The 21,677-nt window shown below is 61.1% G+C and overlaps 7 protein-coding genes across 7 annotated transcripts; 3 read left to right on the forward strand and 4 right to left on the reverse strand.

Moving 5' to 3' along the window:
* Nucleotides 1–385: 385 nt before the first annotated feature.
* GGTG_01316 (acetate kinase) lies at nucleotides 386–2,307 on the reverse strand. Its single transcript, XM_009219078.1, has one exon. It carries the CDS (start codon nucleotides 1,949–1,951, stop codon nucleotides 545–547), a length of 1,407 nt encoding a protein of 468 aa, XP_009217342.1. The 5' UTR covers nucleotides 1,952–2,307; the 3' UTR covers nucleotides 386–544.
* Nucleotides 2,308–2,402: 95 nt separating this feature from the next.
* GGTG_01317 (hypothetical protein) lies at nucleotides 2,403–5,532 on the reverse strand. The gene is made up of 3 exons (XM_009219079.1): nucleotides 3,847–5,532; nucleotides 3,104–3,769; nucleotides 2,403–2,990 (listed from the first exon to the last, which is right to left on the reverse strand). Exons 2-3 carry the CDS (start codon nucleotides 3,690–3,692, stop codon nucleotides 2,797–2,799), a joined length of 783 nt encoding a protein of 260 aa, XP_009217343.1. The 5' UTR covers nucleotides 3,693–3,769; nucleotides 3,847–5,532; the 3' UTR covers nucleotides 2,403–2,796.
* Nucleotides 5,533–5,806: 274 nt separating this feature from the next.
* GGTG_01318 (hypothetical protein) lies at nucleotides 5,807–9,618 on the forward strand. Its single transcript, XM_009219080.1, has 8 exons — nucleotides 5,807–6,009; nucleotides 6,079–6,811; nucleotides 6,872–6,960; nucleotides 7,038–7,324; nucleotides 7,404–7,604; nucleotides 7,678–8,058; nucleotides 8,208–8,690; nucleotides 8,771–9,618. Exons 2-8 carry the CDS (start codon nucleotides 6,734–6,736, stop codon nucleotides 9,172–9,174), a joined length of 1,923 nt encoding a protein of 640 aa, XP_009217344.1. The 5' UTR covers nucleotides 5,807–6,009; nucleotides 6,079–6,733; the 3' UTR covers nucleotides 9,175–9,618.
* On the reverse strand, nucleotides 9,199–11,839 carry GGTG_01319 (pre-mRNA-processing factor 31). Its single transcript, XM_009219081.1, has 2 exons — nucleotides 11,176–11,839; nucleotides 9,199–11,065 (listed from the first exon to the last, which is right to left on the reverse strand). Exons 1-2 carry the CDS (start codon nucleotides 11,491–11,493, stop codon nucleotides 9,554–9,556), a joined length of 1,830 nt encoding a protein of 609 aa, XP_009217345.1. The 5' UTR covers nucleotides 11,494–11,839; the 3' UTR covers nucleotides 9,199–9,553.
* GGTG_01320 (pre-mRNA-splicing factor CLF1) lies at nucleotides 11,822–14,254 on the forward strand. The gene has a single exon (XM_009219082.1). It carries the CDS (start codon nucleotides 12,080–12,082, stop codon nucleotides 14,210–14,212), a length of 2,133 nt encoding a protein of 710 aa, XP_009217346.1. The 5' UTR covers nucleotides 11,822–12,079; the 3' UTR covers nucleotides 14,213–14,254.
* A 557-nt stretch (nucleotides 14,255–14,811) lies between these two features.
* Nucleotides 14,812–19,520, reverse strand: GGTG_01321 (hypothetical protein). Its single transcript, XM_009219083.1, has 2 exons — nucleotides 16,778–19,520; nucleotides 14,812–15,486 (listed from the first exon to the last, which is right to left on the reverse strand). The coding sequence occupies exons 1-2, from the start codon at nucleotides 18,534–18,536 to the stop codon at nucleotides 15,431–15,433; spliced, it is 1,815 nt and encodes a 604-aa protein (XP_009217347.1). The 5' UTR covers nucleotides 18,537–19,520; the 3' UTR covers nucleotides 14,812–15,430.
* An 821-nt stretch (nucleotides 19,521–20,341) lies between these two features.
* GGTG_01322 (hypothetical protein) lies at nucleotides 20,342–21,677 on the forward strand. The gene is made up of 2 exons (XM_009219084.1): nucleotides 20,342–21,050; nucleotides 21,134–21,677. The coding sequence occupies exons 1-2, from the start codon at nucleotides 20,971–20,973 to the stop codon at nucleotides 21,630–21,632; spliced, it is 579 nt and encodes a 192-aa protein (XP_009217348.1). The 5' UTR covers nucleotides 20,342–20,970; the 3' UTR covers nucleotides 21,633–21,677.

Consider the following 21,677-nt stretch of genomic DNA (forward strand, 5'->3'; position numbering starts at 1 on the left):
TTTTCCCCCCTCCCCTCCCCTGCAAATCTATTTATTAATTTATTATTTATCCAAGGATCGCCCGTTTGGAGTCCATATTGGCCAGCCCCGGCCCCTCCTTCCCTTCGAGTTGCGACTGCCAAGTCGAGAGAGGGGATAGGGCAAGGAAGGGCTCATGACTCGCAAGACGTGCGTCCCGTCATGCAGCTCGCTGCAGGGATGGAGGTGGGAAGGGGAGTGGAATTGGGTTCCACGAGTTCCCCGCATGCGGACGCAAATCGCCGATGCGCTTTTGGGAGGAAAAAAAAAAAAAAACCAAGGCGGGAGAGGAAGGGGTCCAAACCAAAAACGGTGATAAAGGGGGAAAAGGGTGTGAAAGGGAGCCAACGGCGCTCACGACATGCATGCCGTTCTTGGTAGGCTGGAGAGCTCCCTATACTGTTATTCGGCATAAAACTCATGCTACTTTCAAAACATTCATCTTCGTCTAGTCTTGGGTGGTATAGCGACAAGGAGCAAAAAAAAAAAAAAAAGAGATAAAGAAAAAGACCCCCCCTACCTACTGCTACACCCACAGAGTGTCATCCTCGGCGCACCACCTGGCCATCTCGAACTGCTCGTCCGTCTGGCAGACCAGGACCCGGTGCCTGGCGCCGTCCTTTCCAACGTCGGCCACCGACGACGACGCGCCGCCGGCGCCGTCGAGGGCCGGGGCCGCGTTCCTGGCCTCGTCCAGCTCGAAGCCGAGGCAGCGGCACTGGTCGACGACGGCGCGGCGCAGCGGCGCGCTCCGCTCGCCGATGCCGCCCGCGAACACGAGCGCGTCGACCCGCCCGCCCAGCGAGACGTAGTACGACCCGACGAAGCCGCAGATGCGGTCCACCATGAGGTCGAAGGCCAGCCGGCGCGCGTCCACTTTTTCGTCGTCGTCGCCGTCGCCGTCGTCGTCACCGCCATCGCCAGCACCACCCTGGTTCTCCTTGGCGGCCGCAATGGCGCCAAAGTCGGTCGTGCCCGTCAGGGCCTTCCAGCCGGCCTCCTTGTTGAGGATCTCCTCGGCGCGCGAGATGTGCAGCTCCTTCGTCGAGTTTGGCGACAGCCGGCCGACGTCGCTGGCGTAGTGGAACACGAGGCTGGGGTCGACGCTGCCGCTGCGCGTGGCGCCGGGCAGGCCCGCCAGCGGGGTTAGGCCCATGCTGGTGTCGTGGCTCCTGCCGCCGCGGATGGCGCACGCGCTGGCCCCCGACCCGAGGTGCAGCGCGATCAGCCCCACCCCGGAGGGTTCCCGGCCCAGAAAGGCCGAGACGGCACGGGTGACGTAGGCGTAGCTCAGGCCGTGGAAGCCGTACTTGCGCAGCCCGTTGGCGCGCGCCACGGCCTGGTCGATGGGGTAGGTGCGTATGTGGCGCGGGATCGAGGCGTGGAAGACGGTGTCGAAGCACGCCACGTTGACGACGCCCGGCGCGAGCGGCGACGAGGGGGGTTCGTCGCCGCCGCCGCTGGTGTCACCCGGCGACGACGACGACATGCAGGCGCGCACGATGGCGAGCGACGGCCCGTTGTGCAGCGGCGCCAGATCCGAGAGCTTCTCGAGCTTGTGCAACGTCTCCATGGTGATGTGTTCGGGCCGCTCGGCGTCGCCACCGTGCACGATGCGGTGCGCCACCACGGCGATGTCGCCCTTGCCGGCCAGCTGCGGCAGCCCCTCGTCCTCGAACAGCTCGCGCAGGATCCGCTCGAACGCGGCCGCCTGCGAGCCCATCTTGCCGTCGCCGAGGCTGTCGTCCTTGCGCACCGTCACGTCTCCCCCGTCGTCGCCTCTCCTCTTGTAGCTGATCTTGGGCGGCGGCGCCGTCAGCCCGTTGATCTGCGCCTCGGCCACTCGCATCGGCTCCGCGTGGCCATCCGCGATCTCGTACACCGAAACCTTGACCGAGGATGACCCCGCATTGACGGCGAGTATTATCTTCATTTCGGGCCCAGATGTGTGCTTGTGCGTGCGTATGTATCGTATGTATGTATGTGTGTGGTATCTGGTATATGTTGTTTGGTCGTAGCCGTCGGTTCGAATGCCGCTTTCGTATTCACTTCTAGCGCCCCTAACCAGCTGGTATTTCAGCTGGTATTTATTCCCGCCGCTGCTTGGTCGAGTCGGTCAGGCCGGGCGAGCGCCTTTTCAGTCTTCTGTCTCCCTTTCGTCTTTCGCAATGAATCAGATGTTTCCCGTGTGATTATGGAGAGCAGCCGCCTGTGTGCTCTCAGCCGAAGACGCACGCGCGCGTCGGGCGCAGCCTTCGTTGTTGATGGCTTCCCCAAGCGTGGCCTGATGTTCCTCTCCCGAGTGAGGACACGTCAAATGACGTAACGATAACGTGTGGCCCCTCTTGGTCCACACCCCCAAGTCCCGGTTCAGACCGAAATGGGGGGTCCCGCAGGTGGTGACAGGCAGGGGTCCTGGCCAAGTGCGACTTGGGTCATGTGGAGCGACACGGGCTCGTCAGGGCCATCTTGGAGCAAGATATTGACTCAGTGAGGTTTCAGTTAGACGGCATCCAAAAGACAATGTCCTGTTCTCAAAGCCATCCAACACGATATCTATCACCTATTAAATATAGGTACTAAACAGGACGGGACATGCCACCACGTGGTGCCTTGGACAATCATACCTTCCAACTTCAAATGCCCTGCTGTCCTTTCTGGATGGGGAACAAGCGTTGCGCACCATCTCCCTCCTGTATATCATTCCCACTTCTCAACCCTATATAGTTGGTAGGGCCTACCTCTCAACCACAGCACCCGTGGCTCCTTTTACGGCTGTCACGGCGCCTCGCCATCTTGTGGCTCAGAAACGGTCTCGAGCGTCGAATATGGGCCTGCTGGAAGCTCCACCGCGTTTTCCGCATGGGGTTCAGCCGAGGCGAGCTCGAAACGGTTCGACGGGTACAGAATCCCGTTGAACGTGCTGTCCTCTGCGCAGGACTGATCCCATCGTTGTATAAACCTTTCGTAATCTAAAGAATAGTGGGAGAGACATGACGAGGAAGCATGGGCTATGTATTAGCTCGGGCGCATTCTTGAGTAGCAAAAGAGTTGTATTTTCTTGTTTCAATGCGCTTGGGCTTACCTTCTGACCGAGAGAACTGTACGCCGAGGTGACGAATGGTGAGGCTGGGTGAGGAGGAGCCGTGATCGGGTTGATGGGAGCTCGAGGCCTGGCCACCAGCCGTGTCGTCCACCGAGCGTCCACGGCTAAACAGCCCGAAGGACCTGCGCCGTGAGGACGGAGCCGTATCGTGGCCGCTCCCGCGTCTCCCTCGGACGTCAAGCCGGAGCCACTTGCGCGCGCGGTCTCGGCTTCGTATCTCGCGCTCGAAAGCACTCATGTAGTACTCGCGGAATCGATGGTCACTGGCCAGGAAAGTCAAGCAGTGCTGCAACGAATGCATGTCCTTCCACACCTTCACTCGCTGGCCCGTCGCGATACCTCTGACGGCCCCGAAACGGTCCTTTCGCTCGTCCTTGTCGGACCAAACGACATCTATATCGAAAAAGTCGACGAGTTCCCTGTGCCGCAGATCGCTCTGGAACCGGATCGAGTTTTCAAACGTGGCGAAGTCGTATCTGACCTCAATGTAGGCATCGTGGATGGGGGTGCCGTCTGCAGCTACGTATCGTATCCGCTGCGGCCCGTTGAAGCTGACATAAAGCTCCATGTCAGCAGGATCTTCGAATCGGCGATGGTGAGCGTGGTGCGTGAGCGGTATCGTGTCTGCGGGGGAGTCTCCCGGCACTGCCACGAAACATGATTTAGATGTTAGCTAGTCAAACAATCACGCAACTTCCCCTTTCAGACAAGAGCAAGCGTACGATAGTGCTCCAGGACCTCCCCTTGGTAGCTGCATTGCCATGATAGGCGGCGGTGGTCGGCGCCGGCTGGCTCGAGATCCCACGGGCCTAGGTAAACTGTTATTTCGTCGGCGGTACATTCGAACAGGGTGCTGTCAGACCAGAATCGTTAGGCATGATTTCCATGTTTTTGAGGGAGGGGGTGAGGTGCGGAGGGCCAGATGAAAGGGGTAGACTGAGAGAAGACGGTAAAGTGCGAGGCGGACGAAAGCGGTTGCGTGTTACATGGTTGCTTGATATCCGGGAGGGCCAAGGTCTAATGGCCGGAGAGGCGTGGGCGGCTGGGAGGAATGCGCGGTGTTGGCCGAGGCAGTTGATCTGGTCGTTGGGGTAGTCCAGGTCGAGTCCAGCGGGCTAGTCTGGGCCTGGACATACGAAGGTGGATAGCGAACTGAGGACGAGTAGGAGGATCCCGAGGAGCCTGAAGCCATGCTAGAAGCAGGCCGGCCCTGGGCGCGCCCGGGCGCCGGCGCCGACGGGGGTAGGAAGCAAACTCTTGCCAAGGACAGAGGCTAGGCGCCAGCGTCTCTCGCGGCGCTGCGACAGGAGTGTATGGGCAGCTCCACTCGGCTTTTGTCCATCTAGGGCAAACCCAACAGCCAGTGCGCGCGGGTCTGTGCCGACCTGGCGGACGGGGTTGCGGAGCTAGACTGAGGCGGGGTCGAGAGGGCGGCGTCGCAACAAGGGCGGGCGTGGATGGATGCCGAGGAGGGACGGCCAAGGACGAGAGCGACGATGAACAAGCAACGCCGAGATGGCCTTGGATTGGCCCGAAACTTGGCTGTTGGCACACTCCGATGTTGCTCCTGGTGGTGTTCCCCCGGCAGCGCACTCGGCGACCATCCAAGGCGAGGAAGCTATATACAGCCCCCAGCGACGGGCTGGGGCCGGGGAGCAAAGGGTCCGAGACCCCGGTATATGGGCCCCAAGGTCTCAGTTCTGCGCACAGTCGACTCGAAAGGATGTCACGACGTCAGGGCCTTCCCGCCCGTCTTTTGGGTCCCACCTCCACGGGGAAATCGGGGCGCGCAGGGTCGCAGAGGAGTGTCCAGGGACCAGATGACCAGGCCACCCGAGATGACGGAACCAGGGGGTTGGATGGGTAGGTGTACGTTGTGACCAGTCGGGCAAGGATCGAATTAGATGGAGGGCAGCAGTGACAAGAGGTAGGGAGATGCTAGCAGGGTGGTGCAGTCGGGCGCGTAGCCGACTTCAAAAAGCACAAAGTTCTGGGGATGAGGGGCGGGAGCCAAAAGGCATACGAGCATCTCGGCCCCTTGTCGGCTTGGGTTGGGTGGGCTGGCGGCGGGGAGGGCAACTCCGGTCTCGAGCCCGCCCGCGGAAGGATTGAAACACACAGTCTTTAGATCCATGCCATGTCCCATCCCAACGCGCAGATGGCCCTGGGTGCGTACCAAGTATACACTGGCTGATTGATGGGTGTGGGCGTCTTCACCCGAGCTTCAGAGATCCTCCTCGGCCCGAGCTACCAGTTTTTCCATGTTTTTCTGAAGTCTTTGCCCTTATTGTTTGTGCGGGTTTCGTCAGCGCCGGATGGATGTCTTGTCGCTCCCAAAGGTAGTAATACTCATAGCATCGAATCCATAGAGAAGAACCGAAAGCGCCGTGTAGCTCGGCTGGTTCCTTTGGAGGCAGCTCCAGTGGGGGGTGGTGTGGTTAGGTTCCCGTAGTGTTGGTGGGTGTGTGGGGCACAGTCGCTGGCTACAGCGCCCCAGTCGCAGCAGCCAGCCAGAGCACATGTTCCAGGCGCGCAACGGGATTTGATCGTCGGAAGTGCCTTCCTAGCCTCATCGGGAGGGGCCCCTGCACAAGCATCCGCTTGGCTGCTTGGCCCTGGAGCCTCGTGGAGGGGTCCTTATTTCCTCGCCCGATTGTGGCACCTTTTACCTTTTACCGGCCTCTTGTTGCTCCAACCGCCTCTGCTGTGTATGCCTGCCATCTGCCTCGTGGCAACGCCCCAAGGGGACCATACATGAACGGACTTGCTTGTCGCTTCGAGAGACCAATCCCAGACTACCCAGCTACAGGCAGGCGCCTCCAGCCAGGTACCTCTAGCCATACACATACCCTGCCGCGACTCGAATCACTGCGTGTCGGTCACAGGTACAAGCATCGCGTCGCCTACCGCATCCCTACATGCGCCCTCCTTGGCTAACCTAGAAGCGGCACCAGAATTAGAGCGTCTGGATCGGTCTCTGCCAACAATGCGCCTGACACCTGGCTCGCGGCTCGCCATCCCACGATTGCCCGGGACAGGGTTCTGTGGGCTCGGGGCGAGCTATTAGCTTGGCTTCCAGGCGCACACCCGAGCAGCCTGGGTGTGCGGCGCGACAAGATTGAGCTGGCCGTTGGGGGTTGCGCGTGTGGTGTGCTTGGCTCTGTTAGCCCGGCAGGATTATTGGAAGAGCCAGCCGCAAATTCGTGCACCCATATCGATCCCCTTGGGTTCCGACTCCATGCCAAAAAGAAGCCCGTCAACTTTCCCTCCCTTTTCTCCCTTCTCCTACTAGCTCCCCGCTGGATGCCTTGAAGATATATTACTGTCTTGAACATCTCGCGTCTCCTGCTTTTTGGCCCATCTGATCGCACTCGGACTGGGACAAGGTCGGAAGGTACTTTTATCTGGTACCTACCTACTTAGGTGCCTGCCTATCTACCAAGGTACCCATCTGGCTAGCGTTGCCGCGATTCCGCGTTTGCTCGAAGCACCGTCCGGGCGTGTTGCCTGCAACAGTCAGCCGAGCGACGCAAAACCCACGGCGTCATGAGCTGGCCCTCATCGCCAAGATAGCACACAGAACCGGGAGCTGGCGAAATCGCTACAGTCATGCAGCCCGAGCCTCGAAGGAAGAATCGAGGGTACCTCGGCGCTGATAGCTCCGCCCTGAGCCCGCAGGATCGTCAGGTAAGACCCCCAGTCTTGCGCCGATCAGGCAGGATGTAACTAAGCACGCCCGCTCGACAGGACCGGCGTGAACTGCGCTACCAGCTTGACCTCAACTCGTTCAACTTTAGGATATGGGTCATCACCGCCTCGGGCTTCCTGACTGACAGGTAAGGGCTATCTCCACGCGAGACCTGTGGTCTATGCATATAGGCATTTTGCTCACAAAAGCCGGCCCCCAACACAGCTACAACCTTTTTGCCACTAATGTTATTCTCGCGTCTATACAATTCGTTTACTTTCCCGACGGCCGTGACAAAGGTCTTATCATCAACCTGTGCACCCTCCTCGGCTCCGTTATCGGCCAGCTCCTGTTCGGGTTTCTAGCAGATTACTATGGCCGAACTCGCCTATACGGGATCGAGCTCGTCCTCGTCATTGTTTCCACCATTGGTGTCGCCACCAGCAGTTTCGGCCATGGCGACCTGGACTTTTTCGGTCTCTTCACCTGGTGGAGATTTGTTATGGGCATAGGTAGCTACATTCCCGCTAACCAGCAGCGTATATGGGCCGCCGGAGTGGTACACTGACATGCCAACCTCGACTCCTTCAGGCATAGGTGCCGAATACCCATTATCGGCCTGCATCACTTCGGAGTGGTCCAGCACCCAATCCCGAGCCACCATGCTGTCGGCCGTATTCCTGATGCAGCCTGTCGGCCAGGCGCTCGCTCAGCTGGTAGGCCTTGTGGTCCTCCTGGGGCAGAGTTCAAATCACGATATCAATGGCAAAAGATGCGGGCTAGACGCCAAGTGTGAGTACAACCACGCGCTGGTTAGTGCGTGCGGCACAGATTTATCGATTAATAACGAGATCTTGTCATACAGGGAACAATGAGTGTCAGACTAGAATCGATGGCGTTTGGCGCATCGTCATCGGCATTGGGGCTTTGCCAGCGTTGTTGGCCATCATCTTCCGATTCTTCTTATACGACTGCGGCCTATACACGCTCGAGGTCAAAAACAAGCCCGGCGCTGCATTCAGGGATACACAAAGGATATACGGCGAACCTCCCAGTCAGTGGCCCGGCGCATACCCTCCGAACGGCCTGCCCATGAACGGGATTGCCCAGCAGGGGCCGCCGCCCATGGCCGGGGCGCACCGCCGTGCAACATTGGGCCAGATCGAGCAACCCATGCCTGTCCAGTTCTCGCTTGAAGACCTACGAAACTTCTTCATCCGGGACGGGAATTGGTTTTATTTGCTTGGTTCGTGTGATTTTGCTCTGGAGGTTGAGGTGCACCAGCGCAGCCATGATGCCAACGCACAGACTCCAAATAACAGCCACTGAGCCACGCCATACCCAACCACGATGAATAGAGTCTTTGCTGACATCAACCATTCCCCGGAGCATTAGGGACCTCGATGACATGGTTTTTTCTCGACGTGAGCTTCTACGGATTCTCGCTCGATAACCGCAAGACTCTGTCGGACCTCTGGGCGACCGCGGAGGAGGCAGACCTCAACCCGTCGCTCCCCTGCTGGAACTCGTCGTTCTCGGGCGATGGCGGCAGATCTCTCGTCCCGGACTGGAAGCGCAACGGCGGCTTCCCAGTCTGGCAGACTAATCTGATGAGTCCCTGTAAAAGTATCGACGAAGTTCTCATCGAGCAGGCCACGCAGTACCTCGTCACCGTCTCTATCCCCTCCATCGCAGGTTCAGCCTGCTTCATCTTCTTCGCCAACCGTTTCCATCGCCGCCGCTGGCTTACAGCGTCGTTCTTCACCCTTGCCGTTCTTTTTCTCATCACCGGCGGCGTCTACTATGCCGTCAGCCACACACCGGCAGCTCCTGCCAACGTTGTCATGGTTGCTCTGTGTCATTTTGCCTTCAACTTTGGTGCGACTGAGATCCTGCCTTCCGCTTCCCTTTTTTGTCACTCTCCCACGGCCTGCCACGTTCTAATGCTATACGCGCAGGTGCAAACACCCTGACATTTATCATACCTGCCGAGATATTCCCGACGACATATCGGTGCACCTGTCACGGAATCGCCGCCGCGGCGGGCAAGCTTGGATCCATCGTTGCGGTGGGGGTCGTCTACATAATCAACCATAACTACAAGTCCAAGACGCGACAGGGGCTGATCTTCCTCCTCTTCGCTCCCTTCATGGTCTTGGGCGCGCTGTACAGCTGGGCATACCTCCCCGAGGTGCAGCGGGTCGTGGGTGGCCGACGCCTCGAGCCCATGACCCTGGAGGATCTTGGCGAGGGCCGAGCCAAGGCCCAGCAAGAGGGCCAGGTCATCACGGTCCGGGACAAGATTGACGACGTCAGAAGAAGGCGGCGTAATAGGCGTTCACCTGGGTCCGTGAGCCAGTGATTTGATACGAGCAGGGGTCAAGAAGGGACAAGATTTCTATGCTGATCTGACGTGCTATTTCAGTAATACATCATGGCTGATGCCGATTTGTGGCATTATTCTTGATTTTGTGGTTGCATGAATTCGCGCCAAAGCTCACTCTGAAAGTCTACCGTGGACATGCAGGAAATACCGACAACAGGATAAGAGAGAAGCAAGCATGAAAAGGAGGCCACTCGATGTGGCCAAATCAGGCCAATCTGATGAAGAAGAATACGCCCGCACCTTGACGCCGGTGAACTCGATATGGGAATGTTTTACGGGTTACAGATATTGCAGCAACGTAACAAAAAAAAATTGCGCCTCGCTCCATGGTATGATGGCGAGACTTTTGTTGGTTTCACCTACCCGACTTGGTGGCGCCCGTGTCTAACCTCTTGGCGGCGGGTAGGGCGGGCTTCTTGAAGACGCCGTCGTCGGCCGGGCCGCCGCCGCCGCCGCCGGAAATCTGGGTAAAGGTGCCGCCCTTGAACCAGCGGTCCTCCTCGGCCTTGCGCTTGCGGCCCAGCTCGGCCTGCATCTTGGGGTCGACGAGCTCGAGCCCCTGCAGCGGGGTGAAGGCGAGTGAGGACATGGTGCCGCCGGAGCCGAGGGTGGTGCCGACGCCCGAGGCGCGTAGCCCCCTGCCGCGCAGGTCGAGCCCGCCCGACTGGCCAAAGCCCTTGAGCGACGAGGCGGCGCCCGTGGTGGGCCCGGCGGCCGAGGAGGCGATACCGCCCCAGCCCTTGTTCTTGGCGGTCAGCTTGGCGCGGGTGCGGTTGTCGACCTGCATGCCGCGCACGCGGCCCTCGGCGGCCTGGCCGATCATGCCCAGGCCGGCCGTGGAGTCGCCCGTGCCGTAGCCGACCTCCTTCTCCTCCTTGCCAAAGGCCATGCGGTTCTGGGCCTTGCGCAGGTCCGTCATGGCCGTGGCGGCCTTGGCCATGCGGGCGCGGCGTCCGCCGCGCTTGCGCGAGGGTTTGTCGTCGGGCGCCGGCAGCGCGCGCGCGCCCTTGTTGAGCGGCTTCTCCTGCAGCTTCTCGATGCGCGTCTCGCACGCCTCGCGGAGCTGGTCGCCCTGCGACCCGTCGGGGGCCTCGTGGCTGCAGTCGATGCGCGCGGCCAGGATGAGCTTGGCCGAGACGATGCGCAGGCCCTGCTTCTTGAGGTCCTGTGGCACGCTCTTGATGATGGGCGAGTTGTAGAGATAGCCCCGCTGGCGCACTCCCACGTTGGTCGCGAACCCGCTGGCGCCCGCGCCCTTCTTGGAGCCCCACGCCGCGATGTTGCAGGCGGGCGTCTTGGCCAGGCCTGTCAGCCCGCCCGCTGTGTTGAGCAGCTGCGCGGCCGTCAGGGAGCCGATGAGGGCCGTCAGGTTTGGGGCGAATATGTTCATGCGCGACTGGACGTACTCGGTCAGGGCGCGCTTGGCCTTGTCGAGGCTGATGACCATGTGGCAGGCGCGGACGACCTTGGCGAGGGCCTCGGGCGTCATCTCGCGGCCCTTGGACGTGGTCGCGCCGATGGTGACAATCATGAGGGATGGCCCGTCGAGCACCGACTTGAGCGACACACCCAGGGGGTTGTCGGTCGCCAGCTGGAGGGCCTTGATGCCGTCGGCATCCAGCGGACCGTTGCCGAGGACGGCGACTACCTTGGCGTACTCGAGGGGGCTAGTGATCAGGGTCTCGAGCTCCGGGAAGCGCACCGAGTAGTGATCCTTGATGTACTTGTGCACTAGCACAATCTCGCTGTCGATCTGGGTCGAGAGGCTGTTGGACTGGGTCAGGAGGTGGTACTCGGGGTGGTCCTCGACGTTGCCCAGGTTGGCCGTCTGCGACTCGGCCGGTTGCGACTGGTAGAAGGTGATTTTCTGCGGGGGTTCGAGGCAAGCTGTCAGGGCTACCGTTCCGCACAAGGATGTAAACACTTTCTGTCGCATGGTAGCCAGCGCAAACGGGGGCTGCAAGCGGAGGGACTCACCTCGAGAACAGGCTCTAGTGTCTTCATGAGCGTCGCAACGGTGCGGATGTCGTCGACGCCCCGCAGCTGCATCTTGTCGACCTTGGCCTTCATCTCCTCCGGGTCGTCGGTGCGCTCGACGCCGCCCATCTCCTCGTCCTCGTCAGAGCTAGCCATGTCGTTGGCGTCGATTTCCATCATGCCGTCTCCGCCGCCCATCAGGGCGGCGCCCTCCTCGTCGCCCAAGCCGTCATCGTCGCCGCGCTCGGAGCGATCGCCGCCGTTTTCGGAAGCCGAGTCCTCGAAGTCCTGCAGCAGCTCATCAACTAGAGTTGACATGGCGCCGGGCGCGTGGCGCTAGTGCAGAGCCGCCCGCGCACAGAGCTGGTCGTCTGCTGTGGGATCTGTTCTTCGGGTTCGCTACGTCGGAATACTGGTGGTGACGGTATTGGTGAGATGGGTGGTCGGTTTGAAGGTGGCGGTTCGAGGCGTGGATTTGCTGCCTTGCTGGTTTGATGGATTTGTCGCGTTGAGGTCAGAACAGCAGCCTGGTTCCATCGCCGACAAAGTGTGGGGTGCGGTACCTGGCTAGCCTGGCCGCCGCCGGGATAGCGCAAGACCCATAATAAATCAGGTCGCCCCACACTCGGTTTGTCGATGGGGCGAGCGCGTCTTGAAATGCAGCCTTCTTCCAGCCGACTACCCACGCAGATACTTCCTACCGCCTCGGTAGGTAAGTGTCGAGACGTGGCGCCTTTATACGCCTTGCGGAGCCCACGGCTGCACCCACGAAGCATCCATCAGTAGCCGACACTGACCTTGTCTGCCGGCTAGGCGCGCGACAAGTTGAGAAAGAAAAGGAACTAGGAGCACGAAAACCGGAACACAGAAACCAGAGCACTCGCGAAAAGGAACCGCAGCAACCATGGAGTCCTCACGAGGCCCGCCCCAGGTCAAGAACAAGGCGGCTGCGCCGGTGCAGATCTCGGCCGAACAGCTGCTCCGCGAGGCGGTGGACCGGCAGGAGGTGGCGCTACAGAAGCCGACGCAGCGGTTCGAGGACCTTGAGGAGCTGCACGAGTACCAAGGCCGCAAGCGGCGCGAGTTCGAGGACTACTGCCGGCGGTCGCGCATCAGCCTCAAGAACTGGCTGCAGTACTCGGCGTGGGAGCTGGAGCAGAAGGAGTACGACCGCGCACGCAGCATCTTCGAGCGCGCCCTCAACATCCACGCCAACAACGTCACGCTCTGGATCCGCTACGTCGAGGCCGAGCTCAAGGGCCGCAACATCAACTTTGCCCGCAACGTGCTCGACCGCGCCGTCACCCACCTCCCGCGCATCGACAAGCTGTGGTACAAGTATGTCTGGGTCGAGGAGATGCTGGGCAACGTGCCCGGCACCCGCCAGGTCTTTGACCGCTGGATGGCCTGGAACCCGGACGAGGCCGCCTGGTCCTCCTACATCAAGCTCGAGAAGCGCTACGGCGAGCACGACCGCGCCCGCGCCATCTTCGAGCGTTTCACCCGCGTCCACCCGGAGCCGCGCAACTGGATCAGATGGGCCAAGTTCGAGGAGGAGGTCGGCACCAGCGACCGCGTCCGCGCCGTCTTCGAGCGCGCCATCGACGAGCTGGCCCGCTACGGCGACGAGTTTGTCGAGGAGCGCCTCTTCATCGCCTACGCCCGCTACGAGGCCAAGCTGCGCGACCTCGACCGCGCCCGCGCCATCTACCGCTTCGGCCTCGACAACCTGCCCCGCTCCAGGTCCGCCCTGCTGCACAAGGAGTACACCACCTTTGAGAAGCAGTTTGGCGACCGCGAGGGCGTCGAGGACGTGGTCCTGTCCAAGCGCCGCCGCCACTACGAGGAGCTGGTCAAGGAGAACCCGAAAAACTACGACGTGTGGTTCGACTACGCCCGTCTCGAGGAGGCCTCGGGTGACGCGGGCCGCACCCGCGAAGTCTACGAGAAGGCCGTGGCCCAGGTGCCGCCGACGCAGGCCAAGCGCCACTGGCGCCGGTACATCTACCTCTGGATCTTCTTCGCGCTCTGGGAAGAGACGGAGGCGCGCAACCCGGAGCGCGCGCGGCAGGTATACGACACGTGTCTGCAGCTCATCCCGCACCGCGCCTTCACCTTCGCCAAGGTCTGGCTGCACAAGGCACACTTCGAGGTCCGCCAGGGCGAGCTGGGGACGGCGCGCAAGACGCTGGGCCGGGCCATCGGCATGTGCCCCAAAGACAGACTGTTCCGCGGCTACATTGAGCTCGAGCAGAAGCTGTACGAGTTTGGCCGCTGCCGCATCCTGTATGAGAAGCACATCGCCTTCAACCCGGCCAACTGCAGCACCTGGGTCAAGTGGTCCGAGCTCGAGCGCGGCCTCGACGACCTGGACCGGGCCCGGGCCATCCTCGACATGGGCATCGCCCAGCCCGTGCTCGACATGCCCGAGATCGTGTGGAAGTCGTACATCGACTTTGAGGAGGAGGAGGGCGAGTACGACAAGACGCGCACCCTGTACGAGCGCCTGCTGGACAAGACGGACCACCCCAAGGTCTGGATCAGCTATGCGCAGTTCGAGATCAACGTGCCCGACCCCTCTGGAGAGGAGCAAAATGAGGCCGAGCAGGGAGTGGAGGAGGAGGACGACGACCGGCCCGTCAGCGACGAGGCCAAGGCGCGCGCGCGCCGCGTCTTTGAGCGGGCGCACAAGGGCTTCAAGGACAAGGACATGAAGGCCGAGCGCGTCGCCATCCTGACGGCCTGGCTGTCGTTTGAGCGGACGCACGGGTCGGCCGCCGACGTCGACAGGATGCAAGGGCAGATGCCGCGCAAGACGAGGAAGAAGCGCAAGCTCGAGGACGGCACCGAGGAGGAGTTCTTCGACTACGTCTTCCCGGCCGACTACGAGGACAAGCAGAAGAAGCTCGACTTTTTGAGCAAGGCCAGGATGTTCAAAAAGGCAGAGGCAGAGGCGCCGGCGCCGGCACCGGCGGCACCGGCGCCCGAGCCGAGCGGCAACGACAGCGGCAGCGACAGCGGCAGTGGGGAGGAGTAGCGTCGGCTTCGGAAAAAGAAAAAAAAGAGAAAAAAAGACACGTTTATTAGCCTCATGTGTTGTACCATGTATCCACCACATACCTCCCTTTCCATATACCTATTCACACGACACTCCATGGGAGACAGGCCGTCCCTCGCTGCTGCTACTGCTGCCTACTTACCTCCCATTGTCGCCAACCTGTTTGGTTTCTTACAGCCCGCCCGAGAGAGAGTCCAGGCCTTGGTGACGATCGACGCTTGTTTGTGGGGGGCCTAGCCAGCCCTGGTTTTCTGTTGCCCTGTCCCGTCAGCTTTTTGGTGCCGTGGCAAGGCGAGGCGAAGAAACAAGGCGAGCGAGCGAGCGAGCGAGCTGGGGTGGGGGGTGGGCAGACCGCCACCCACCCATTTCCACGCCCCATGCCGTGCGTACCCAAGCGGGCGCCTTCTTGCGGTCGAGCCCAGCGCATCCGAGGCTTCTGCGCCGTCCCGATGACATTTGGCACTGGCGACAGGACCGCCCTTCCCGACCCGAACTAGCTACTAGCCAGGCAGCAAAGAAAAAAAAAGCACAAAAGGACACGCGTCAAATCACAGCAGGCAATTCCCATGTTTGCAAGTCTTTTTGTCTCAAGTAGCTAAACAACATATATGACCTCTTCTAACCCCTCCGCCTCTTGTGAGCATCATCATAACCGGTGTCGTCGTCCAGGCCTCGTGAGCGGCGTGGACGTGAGAAATAAGCAGGGGGGAAAATAGCAGAAGCACCATGGGCATGAACAGTTGGGCGGTAATACCATGAATGGGTGGGGGAAAGGAGCGAAAATCCAAAGGGTAAGGAGCAGGGTGCATGTAAGCCAAAAAAAAAAAACCCCCCAAAAAAACACCATCCGCCGTCGTGCAGTGTATCGTACAGATTTGAGATCAGGCGATCGTCGATCTTCGTGCTAGAGCGAATACAACTGCCGAAATCGCCGAGGGCAGTGCCACCTCAGGGGAGACAAGAAGCGAGAAGTCAAGGGTGACGGAAGGCAGAAAAAACGGCAAAAGGGAAAACGCCGGGAGGCGGGTTGCCACTGCTGTCCGCTCCCGAGCCCAGGCCACTCAGGCCATGGGACGCTGGCCATCCCTCGTCCATCCTCGGGCTAATGCGTCGGTGCATTTTGTCTTTCTGGATTTGGATCTGGGCGCCCGAGATGGCGCACTAGATGAGGGTAGGGCCTGCAGGGCGCACGCTTATTTAATAGCGATCGCGGTCCCGGTCCCGGTCCCGGTCGCGTTCACGGTCGCGACCATCTGTTGGTAAGGAGACGTGGTATTAGTAGCTATCCGTAACGAGAGGAGATTGGTGAAAGGCAGGCCTGTAAGCAAAAAATGCAAGGGTATAGGACAGTATAAGCCAAAAGTAAAAGCAAGTCTATCTCCACGAGCCATTGAGAAGCAGGCGGGGAGCGATGGGAGCAGTAGCGGCAGGCAGGGCCGGAAGAAGCGGCAGACTGGCGGTGGGAGCTGCAGCCACTCAGAAGCACCAGAGGCCTGTCAGAGCCATTGCCGTCGTGTGAGAGGCCGCCGGGTCACGCGCTGCGTACTGACTGTCCCACACCCTCTCCGGCCATCGCAAGGAAAACCCCGAGATTGTTTGCTTGAAGAACCCTGAGCCCACCCCCCGTGTATGTCCGCCTTGCTCGCCTGTCTGTATTTCCCACCCCCTTTCTTGCGCTTTGTCTATCCTGCCTAAACATGGATGGCTTCCTTTGGCGTTTGGTGTGGCTAGCACCTAGGAATAAGGACTGTGCAGAGAAGAGGCTCTTCTTTTATGACGGGTGGTTTGCGGGCTGGCTTCGCTTGCTAGAACGTGATGCAAGTGCCAGCCCGGAATTGCTCTAGTGTATCGTGATGTGTCGTTGTATATCGTGCCGTGTCGTTTCTTGTTTGTGTAATGTCGCGCCGTCATAAAATGAAATGGAGTTGGAACGAAGGATTGGCAAGGGCAAAGTGGTAGCTGACTAGAGACACCCCATATTGCGACGGTGTGCATATCTCATATCCTCTTATCTCCTGTCGTAGTGAACGACAGGGGACTTGGGCACGACAGCCGCGCTGGCGTACGGGTTCCCGTCGGTGTAACGGGGCCCGTCGTCATAGTCGTACTGGCCTTCTCGCCCGCCGCGCGGGGTGGCTGATAGCGTCCATTCGCCAGCCCCCGTCGCGGTTCTGTAGCCGCCGTCTTCAAGCTCGCGCCGCCGTTGGTCCTTGGCCGCTTCACGGTCGAGGATGGCGCGCTGGCGCGCGAGCCGACGCTCTCTGCGGGCCTCCTTTTCGAGCTTCCACTCGTGTAGCTCCTTGCCCTTCTCACGCGCCTCCTTGACTTCGGATATGGCGCCCTTAATGCTCAAGGCTGCGATCCCCACTGCGGCCACGTCCTGCAGCATCGCCTTGGTCTTGAGCTTTTTGGCCTCCTCTTCCGACAGCCGCCCTTCCTTGACCGCCTTCTGGCGCGCATTTCGCTTCTCCATGCTCGAATACACATTATGGGCAGCGTGGATGGTCGCCACGCCGGCCAGGCCAATGGTGAGTGCTCGCTTACCTCTCTTTCGTGTCGTCTCTCTACGATCGTTGTCCGAGTCGCCGAGATCGGTATCCGAGTCGTCACGCCGCCGCCTGTCACCGACACGGGAACGGGACCGACTACGGTTGCGGTCATAATAGTCGTCGTATTCGTCCGAGTAGCGACGGCGCCTGTTGCGCGACGAGTCCCTCGGTGAGCCGACCTCGCTGCGCTTGTCCTTCTCATCCTTCTCCTTGTCGTCATCGGCGGGGCCGTTGCCAATGCCCAGCCGAGCAAGGCGACGGCGAGCCCCATCGACGACGCTGCGGCTGCGGCTGCGCTTGCGCTCAGGGGAGCGCGACGCCGACCGGCTGCGGCTGCGTGCGCGGGATCGTGAGCGGCCCCCGTCGTCCTCGTCGTCCTTGTCCTTGCGGCTCTCGATCAGCTTCTTGGCCCCAATGGCGCCAAGGCCTGCAGTTGCCAGGGCAGCCAGCCCGGTCACGCCGCTGCTACCGCCACCGTCGCCTTTGGCGCTAGAGTCGCGGGCATGCCTCGAGCGCGAGCGCGAGCGGCCCGTGGCTTTGTCCTCCTCGATATTCTTCTTGGAACCGTGGATGACGCGGTTTCCAACCAGGCCACCGATGACGGACTCTGCCAGACTGAGCTTCTGGTTCTTCTCCGGGTTCTGGGCCGCATCGATGGTGGCGGCACCAGCAGCAGCAGTGAAGATGCGCTTTGTTTTTTCGCCCTTCCAGCCGCCGGGCTCCTTGGCCACGCGGAAGGCCTCGGTGGCGCCGGCGATGAGGGAGGCCATGGCAGCCTGCTGGATCTTGTTCTTCTTCTCGGGGGATTTGGAGCGGGATCTATCCTGGCTGCCGCGGCGGCTGCGGGTGTCGGACTTTCCGTCCCGGTCTTTGTCCTTGTCCTTGTCCTTATCATCGTCACCTTTGCCGGTCAGAGCCTTGACAGCGCCGCCCAGGCCGGCGGCTGCGAGAGCGCTCTCGAGGAAGTTTTTGGAGCCCTTCTTTTCATTGGGGTTCTCCTCCCCCTCATACCTCACGAGCTGGCCATCGCGGCCCTTTTGAATGACAAGGCTGGACTTCTTCTCCTCCTTTTCGGCGTGCTTGTTGTAGAGCTCGGCTCCTTGGTAGGCGGCCAGGGCGCCGGCGGCGCCAAGTGCGGCAGACGCCAAGGGGTTGCGCTGGATCTCTGCTTCCTCGCCCTCTTGCTTGGCCTCGTGGCGGTCGTAGAGCTCCTTGCCGCCGACGGCAAGGGCGAAGCCGCTGATGGCAGCGATGATCTTCTCCTGCTTGGAAATGGTACGGCGGCGCTTCTCCTTCTCCTCCTCCTCGTAGTAAAAGCTCTCGTCCTTCCTGGAGCGGCGATCGTAGTCGCGGTCGTAGTCGCGGTCACGGTCAGAGCCACCGCGGGCGTAGTCACGATCGCGGTCATAGTCGCGGTCACGGTCGTAGGCGCCACGGCCGTGGCCGCGATCGCGGTCGCGATCCCGAGGGTCCCGCGAGTAGTAGGAGCGGCGGTCGTCGTAATCATCATAGCCAGGTTCGGCGGAGCGGGCCCTCCGGTCGCGGTAGGCGCCAGTCGGGGGCGGGAAATCGCGGCGAATCTCCTCGACCGAGAGGTCGCTGTCCTCCCGCGAGCGTGGAACCAGCTCGCGGGATGGGTGGGGCCTCAGGTGGCCGTCGCTAGCCTCGAAGTAGCGAGGGTCCCTCTCCTCATAGCGCTCCTCTCGATACTCGCGGCGGGTAGTCCGCCGCGGTTCGTGGTCGTACCCAGACATAGGAAAGGGCCGGAACACGGGCGGTGGAGGGAGAGGCAATCAAGTGTTTGTACGTGTGCGCGTTTGTGTGTTTCCAGGCGTGCGACAACGACGGGCCCAGGCGGGGGTTGTCAATCCAGGCCTGCGGGCAACGGCAAGAAAATGGCAAGGCTTTCTCGACTGTCGTCAGGCGCTGTTGTTAGTTGGATAGGTCGCAGGCAGACGAGCAGGCAGATACATATACAGCTATATGTGGCAGCAGGCGAGAGAACGAGCGGGCGAGAGACGGTCAAGTGGTGCCGCCACAGCCTCCTTTAAGGTGGAGGGGAAAGAGGGGCTGTGTGCTGGCGGGCATGGACACTGGTGGCCTGCAGCTAGGCAGGCAGGCAGATCACCACCCCAGTCCCACCACCCGATTTGAGCGAGACCTTGAAAACCGAACTGCAGCTGACGGCGACCTGCAGGCCTTGGAACTGAGGCACCAGCAATCAGGAGACGGCGGATGCTGCAGTGCTGCTTGTTCGGGGCCGGTTGCGCGGCCTCCCCCTTGCCACCAACCCCACGTGGCACAACACACAAACCCTCACACACAGAAAGGCGGCAGGCTGTTTCTTGGGCAGCAGCAAGGACAGCAAGGGGAAAAAAGAAAAGACAGAAAAAAACACACAGACAACTCGTAATTACGTACCCAGTGAGAGAGCGCAAAGCCGACGTCAGTATGGGGCCTCTGGTGGAGATGCAGGACGCAATGAAAGTCAGTGAGGGGTCGTTGGCTGCTTGTTCGGGTTGCGTTGGGCGCAACGGGGAAATGATCCTGTGGCCTGTCGCAGATGAAAAGAAGAGCAAGGAAGAAGAGGAAAAGAAAAGGGCGGACGGGAGGCGAGGTGCACAGAAATACGCCCGCGAGAGTCAAGGTCAAGGGAGCAAATTGGAAAGGCTGGCTGGGCAGCGGCAGCGGCAGCTTATGTCTGGGTGAGGCATCATCGACCAACCGGTTTGCGAGTGAGCGGTCCAATGCAGAGGCCATGCAACTCACAGGAGGGGCGGATGACGAGGAGCCCAGTCAAAAAAAACCCACATGGCCGCCGCCCAACCAAGGGTGGATGGGGTGGATACAGTGGATGCTGCCCTGTCAGCGCTTGTGCAGCCAGGAGCCATCCATGGACCGTCGGGCTGCTGGCGCCACCCTCGACTTCGCCCTGCCGGGCTGGAAGCCTGATCAGACGTCGACGCATGCGGGGCGCCCAAGTCTGGGGCGTCGGCGGGGCACTGTGTCGGACTGTGCTGCACCACCCATTGCTTGCCTCAGGCTGCGATATTCACCAAGCTGACCCAAAGCCCGCACATAGTCACGTGGTGTGGGAGGCGTTCTAGTTCTATTGGTCCATTCGATCGACCCCCTCAATCCGCTGGTCGCCAAAGGCGATGGCGTCAAAAGATCGCCCGGCCTTCGGACGTAGGTTTTGGACACGCCACATGTCGTTCGTTGCCTGTACCATCCGTTCTACGCTTTGCGTCACGCACACCTCGCCAAAAGATTGCGTAGCAAGACCGATATTCCCATTACACTAAAGCGGCAGTTTTCGCTGTGTCTAGCTGCGGTCCTGTGCTGCCTCAGCTATGGAATGGTATATTGTTTGTAAGATATGAGAGAATTGAATAAAAAAGGCGGTCTTATCCAACAAGATAATCACATGCGCTCTGTTCTCTTGGGCTCTCAGTTAAGAGACTAGTCGAAGGAAGAGATGATGGCCTCAGAGTTCACCCCTCCTGATGGGGTGCCGCACCATCTCCCCGGGTCGCACGCGGAGCAGCACAGAGTGTTCCGCAAGCTGAACCTCAGCAGACCGCTGTATTCTCTCGCCAGATCAGAACGAGGGAAAACATGTTTGGCTGCCGGGCCCAGAAATGAGCAGCCCAGGCAGGAGGGGTGGCATGACACGCATCCTGCCCTTGCGTGGCTTCGTGGCCCCCTCCCAAGGCTAACCGACGTCTTCCAAGACCGCAAGGCGACACCGTCCACAGGACTTGTTTCAGGGACCGAAGTGCGGCACTCTGGTTTTGCCAGGCTCCTTCCGTCCCGCTTCCCTGACTCCGAGAGATGAGCGTTGTCATGCCGCGTACCGTTGCCGCGGGTGAGGCATCGTGTCACCTTGTCCGCCCTATTGATGTTTCCCGGCCCAGTGTGAATGACATCTCTCTCGGAGGGAAGCCAACGACAAGAATGTGCGCTGGCACGGCACCTGGAGAACGAGTACATATACCGGGCCTGTTCCGCCCCGTTCCTTGGATGTGGTAGGATCCGACTTCTCGCCGTTACTTCTCATTCGTTCAGTCCCAACTTCAAGCTGGGATATCTCGCCAACCCACTCGAATCTTGCCCTCGTCTGATATAGACCCTCCCTATTCCCGAGCCTGAAAGATCCCGGACAGGAAATCCCCAGAACAGAAAACCATGTATCCGTCAACAAGCACCCTGGCAACCCTCCTGCTCGCTGCAGGGCAGGCCCTCGGCTCAGGGGCGCTGCGGGATCGGCAAGCACACCCCCTCCCCCATCCCCCATACACCCCCATCCGCGGCTAACATCGTCCTGCCTCCCACCCCGGTTCCCCCGCAGCAGCGACTCGGGCCCCAGCGACCTCGAGCTGGCCATCCAGGACCTGGTGGCGACGTACGTGCCCAGGGATGTCTACGGCCGCGCCACCGCCGCCATCCCCGCCCTCGTGCCGGGCGCCACCGCCGCGCCCGACGCCGTCCTCGTCTCGGCCCTGGCCGCCGAGACCCCGCCGGCCTGGCTCCCGGCCGCCTTCGCCGGCGCCGACGCCTTCTACCAGCGCGCCCTCGTGTCCGAGGTCTCCAGTCTCAAGGCCGCCGCCGCCACCGCCGCTCCTCCTCCTCCTCCTCCTCCTCCCCCGCCGGCTGCCACCGGTGGCGGCGGCGCCGACGCCCCGCCCGCCGAGTCGACCGCCCCTACGGCCACAGCCACCGGGGGCGGCGACGACGGTGCCGGTGAGGGCGGCGCCGAGGCCACCTCCGCATCCGGTGCCGCCGCCACTATCATGGCAGACCTCGTCGGCGTGCTCGGCGTGGCCGGGCTGGTCGCGGTGGCCCTGTGAGCCCCCTGTACGCATCCTCTTTGTGTGTCTCTCTCTCTCTCTCTC

The sequence above is a fragment of the Gaeumannomyces tritici genome, assembly GCF_000145635.1.
Source record: "Gaeumannomyces tritici R3-111a-1 unplaced genomic scaffold supercont2.1, whole genome shotgun sequence".
NCBI classification, from domain to species: Eukaryota; Fungi; Ascomycota; class Sordariomycetes; order Magnaporthales; family Magnaporthaceae; genus Gaeumannomyces; species Gaeumannomyces tritici.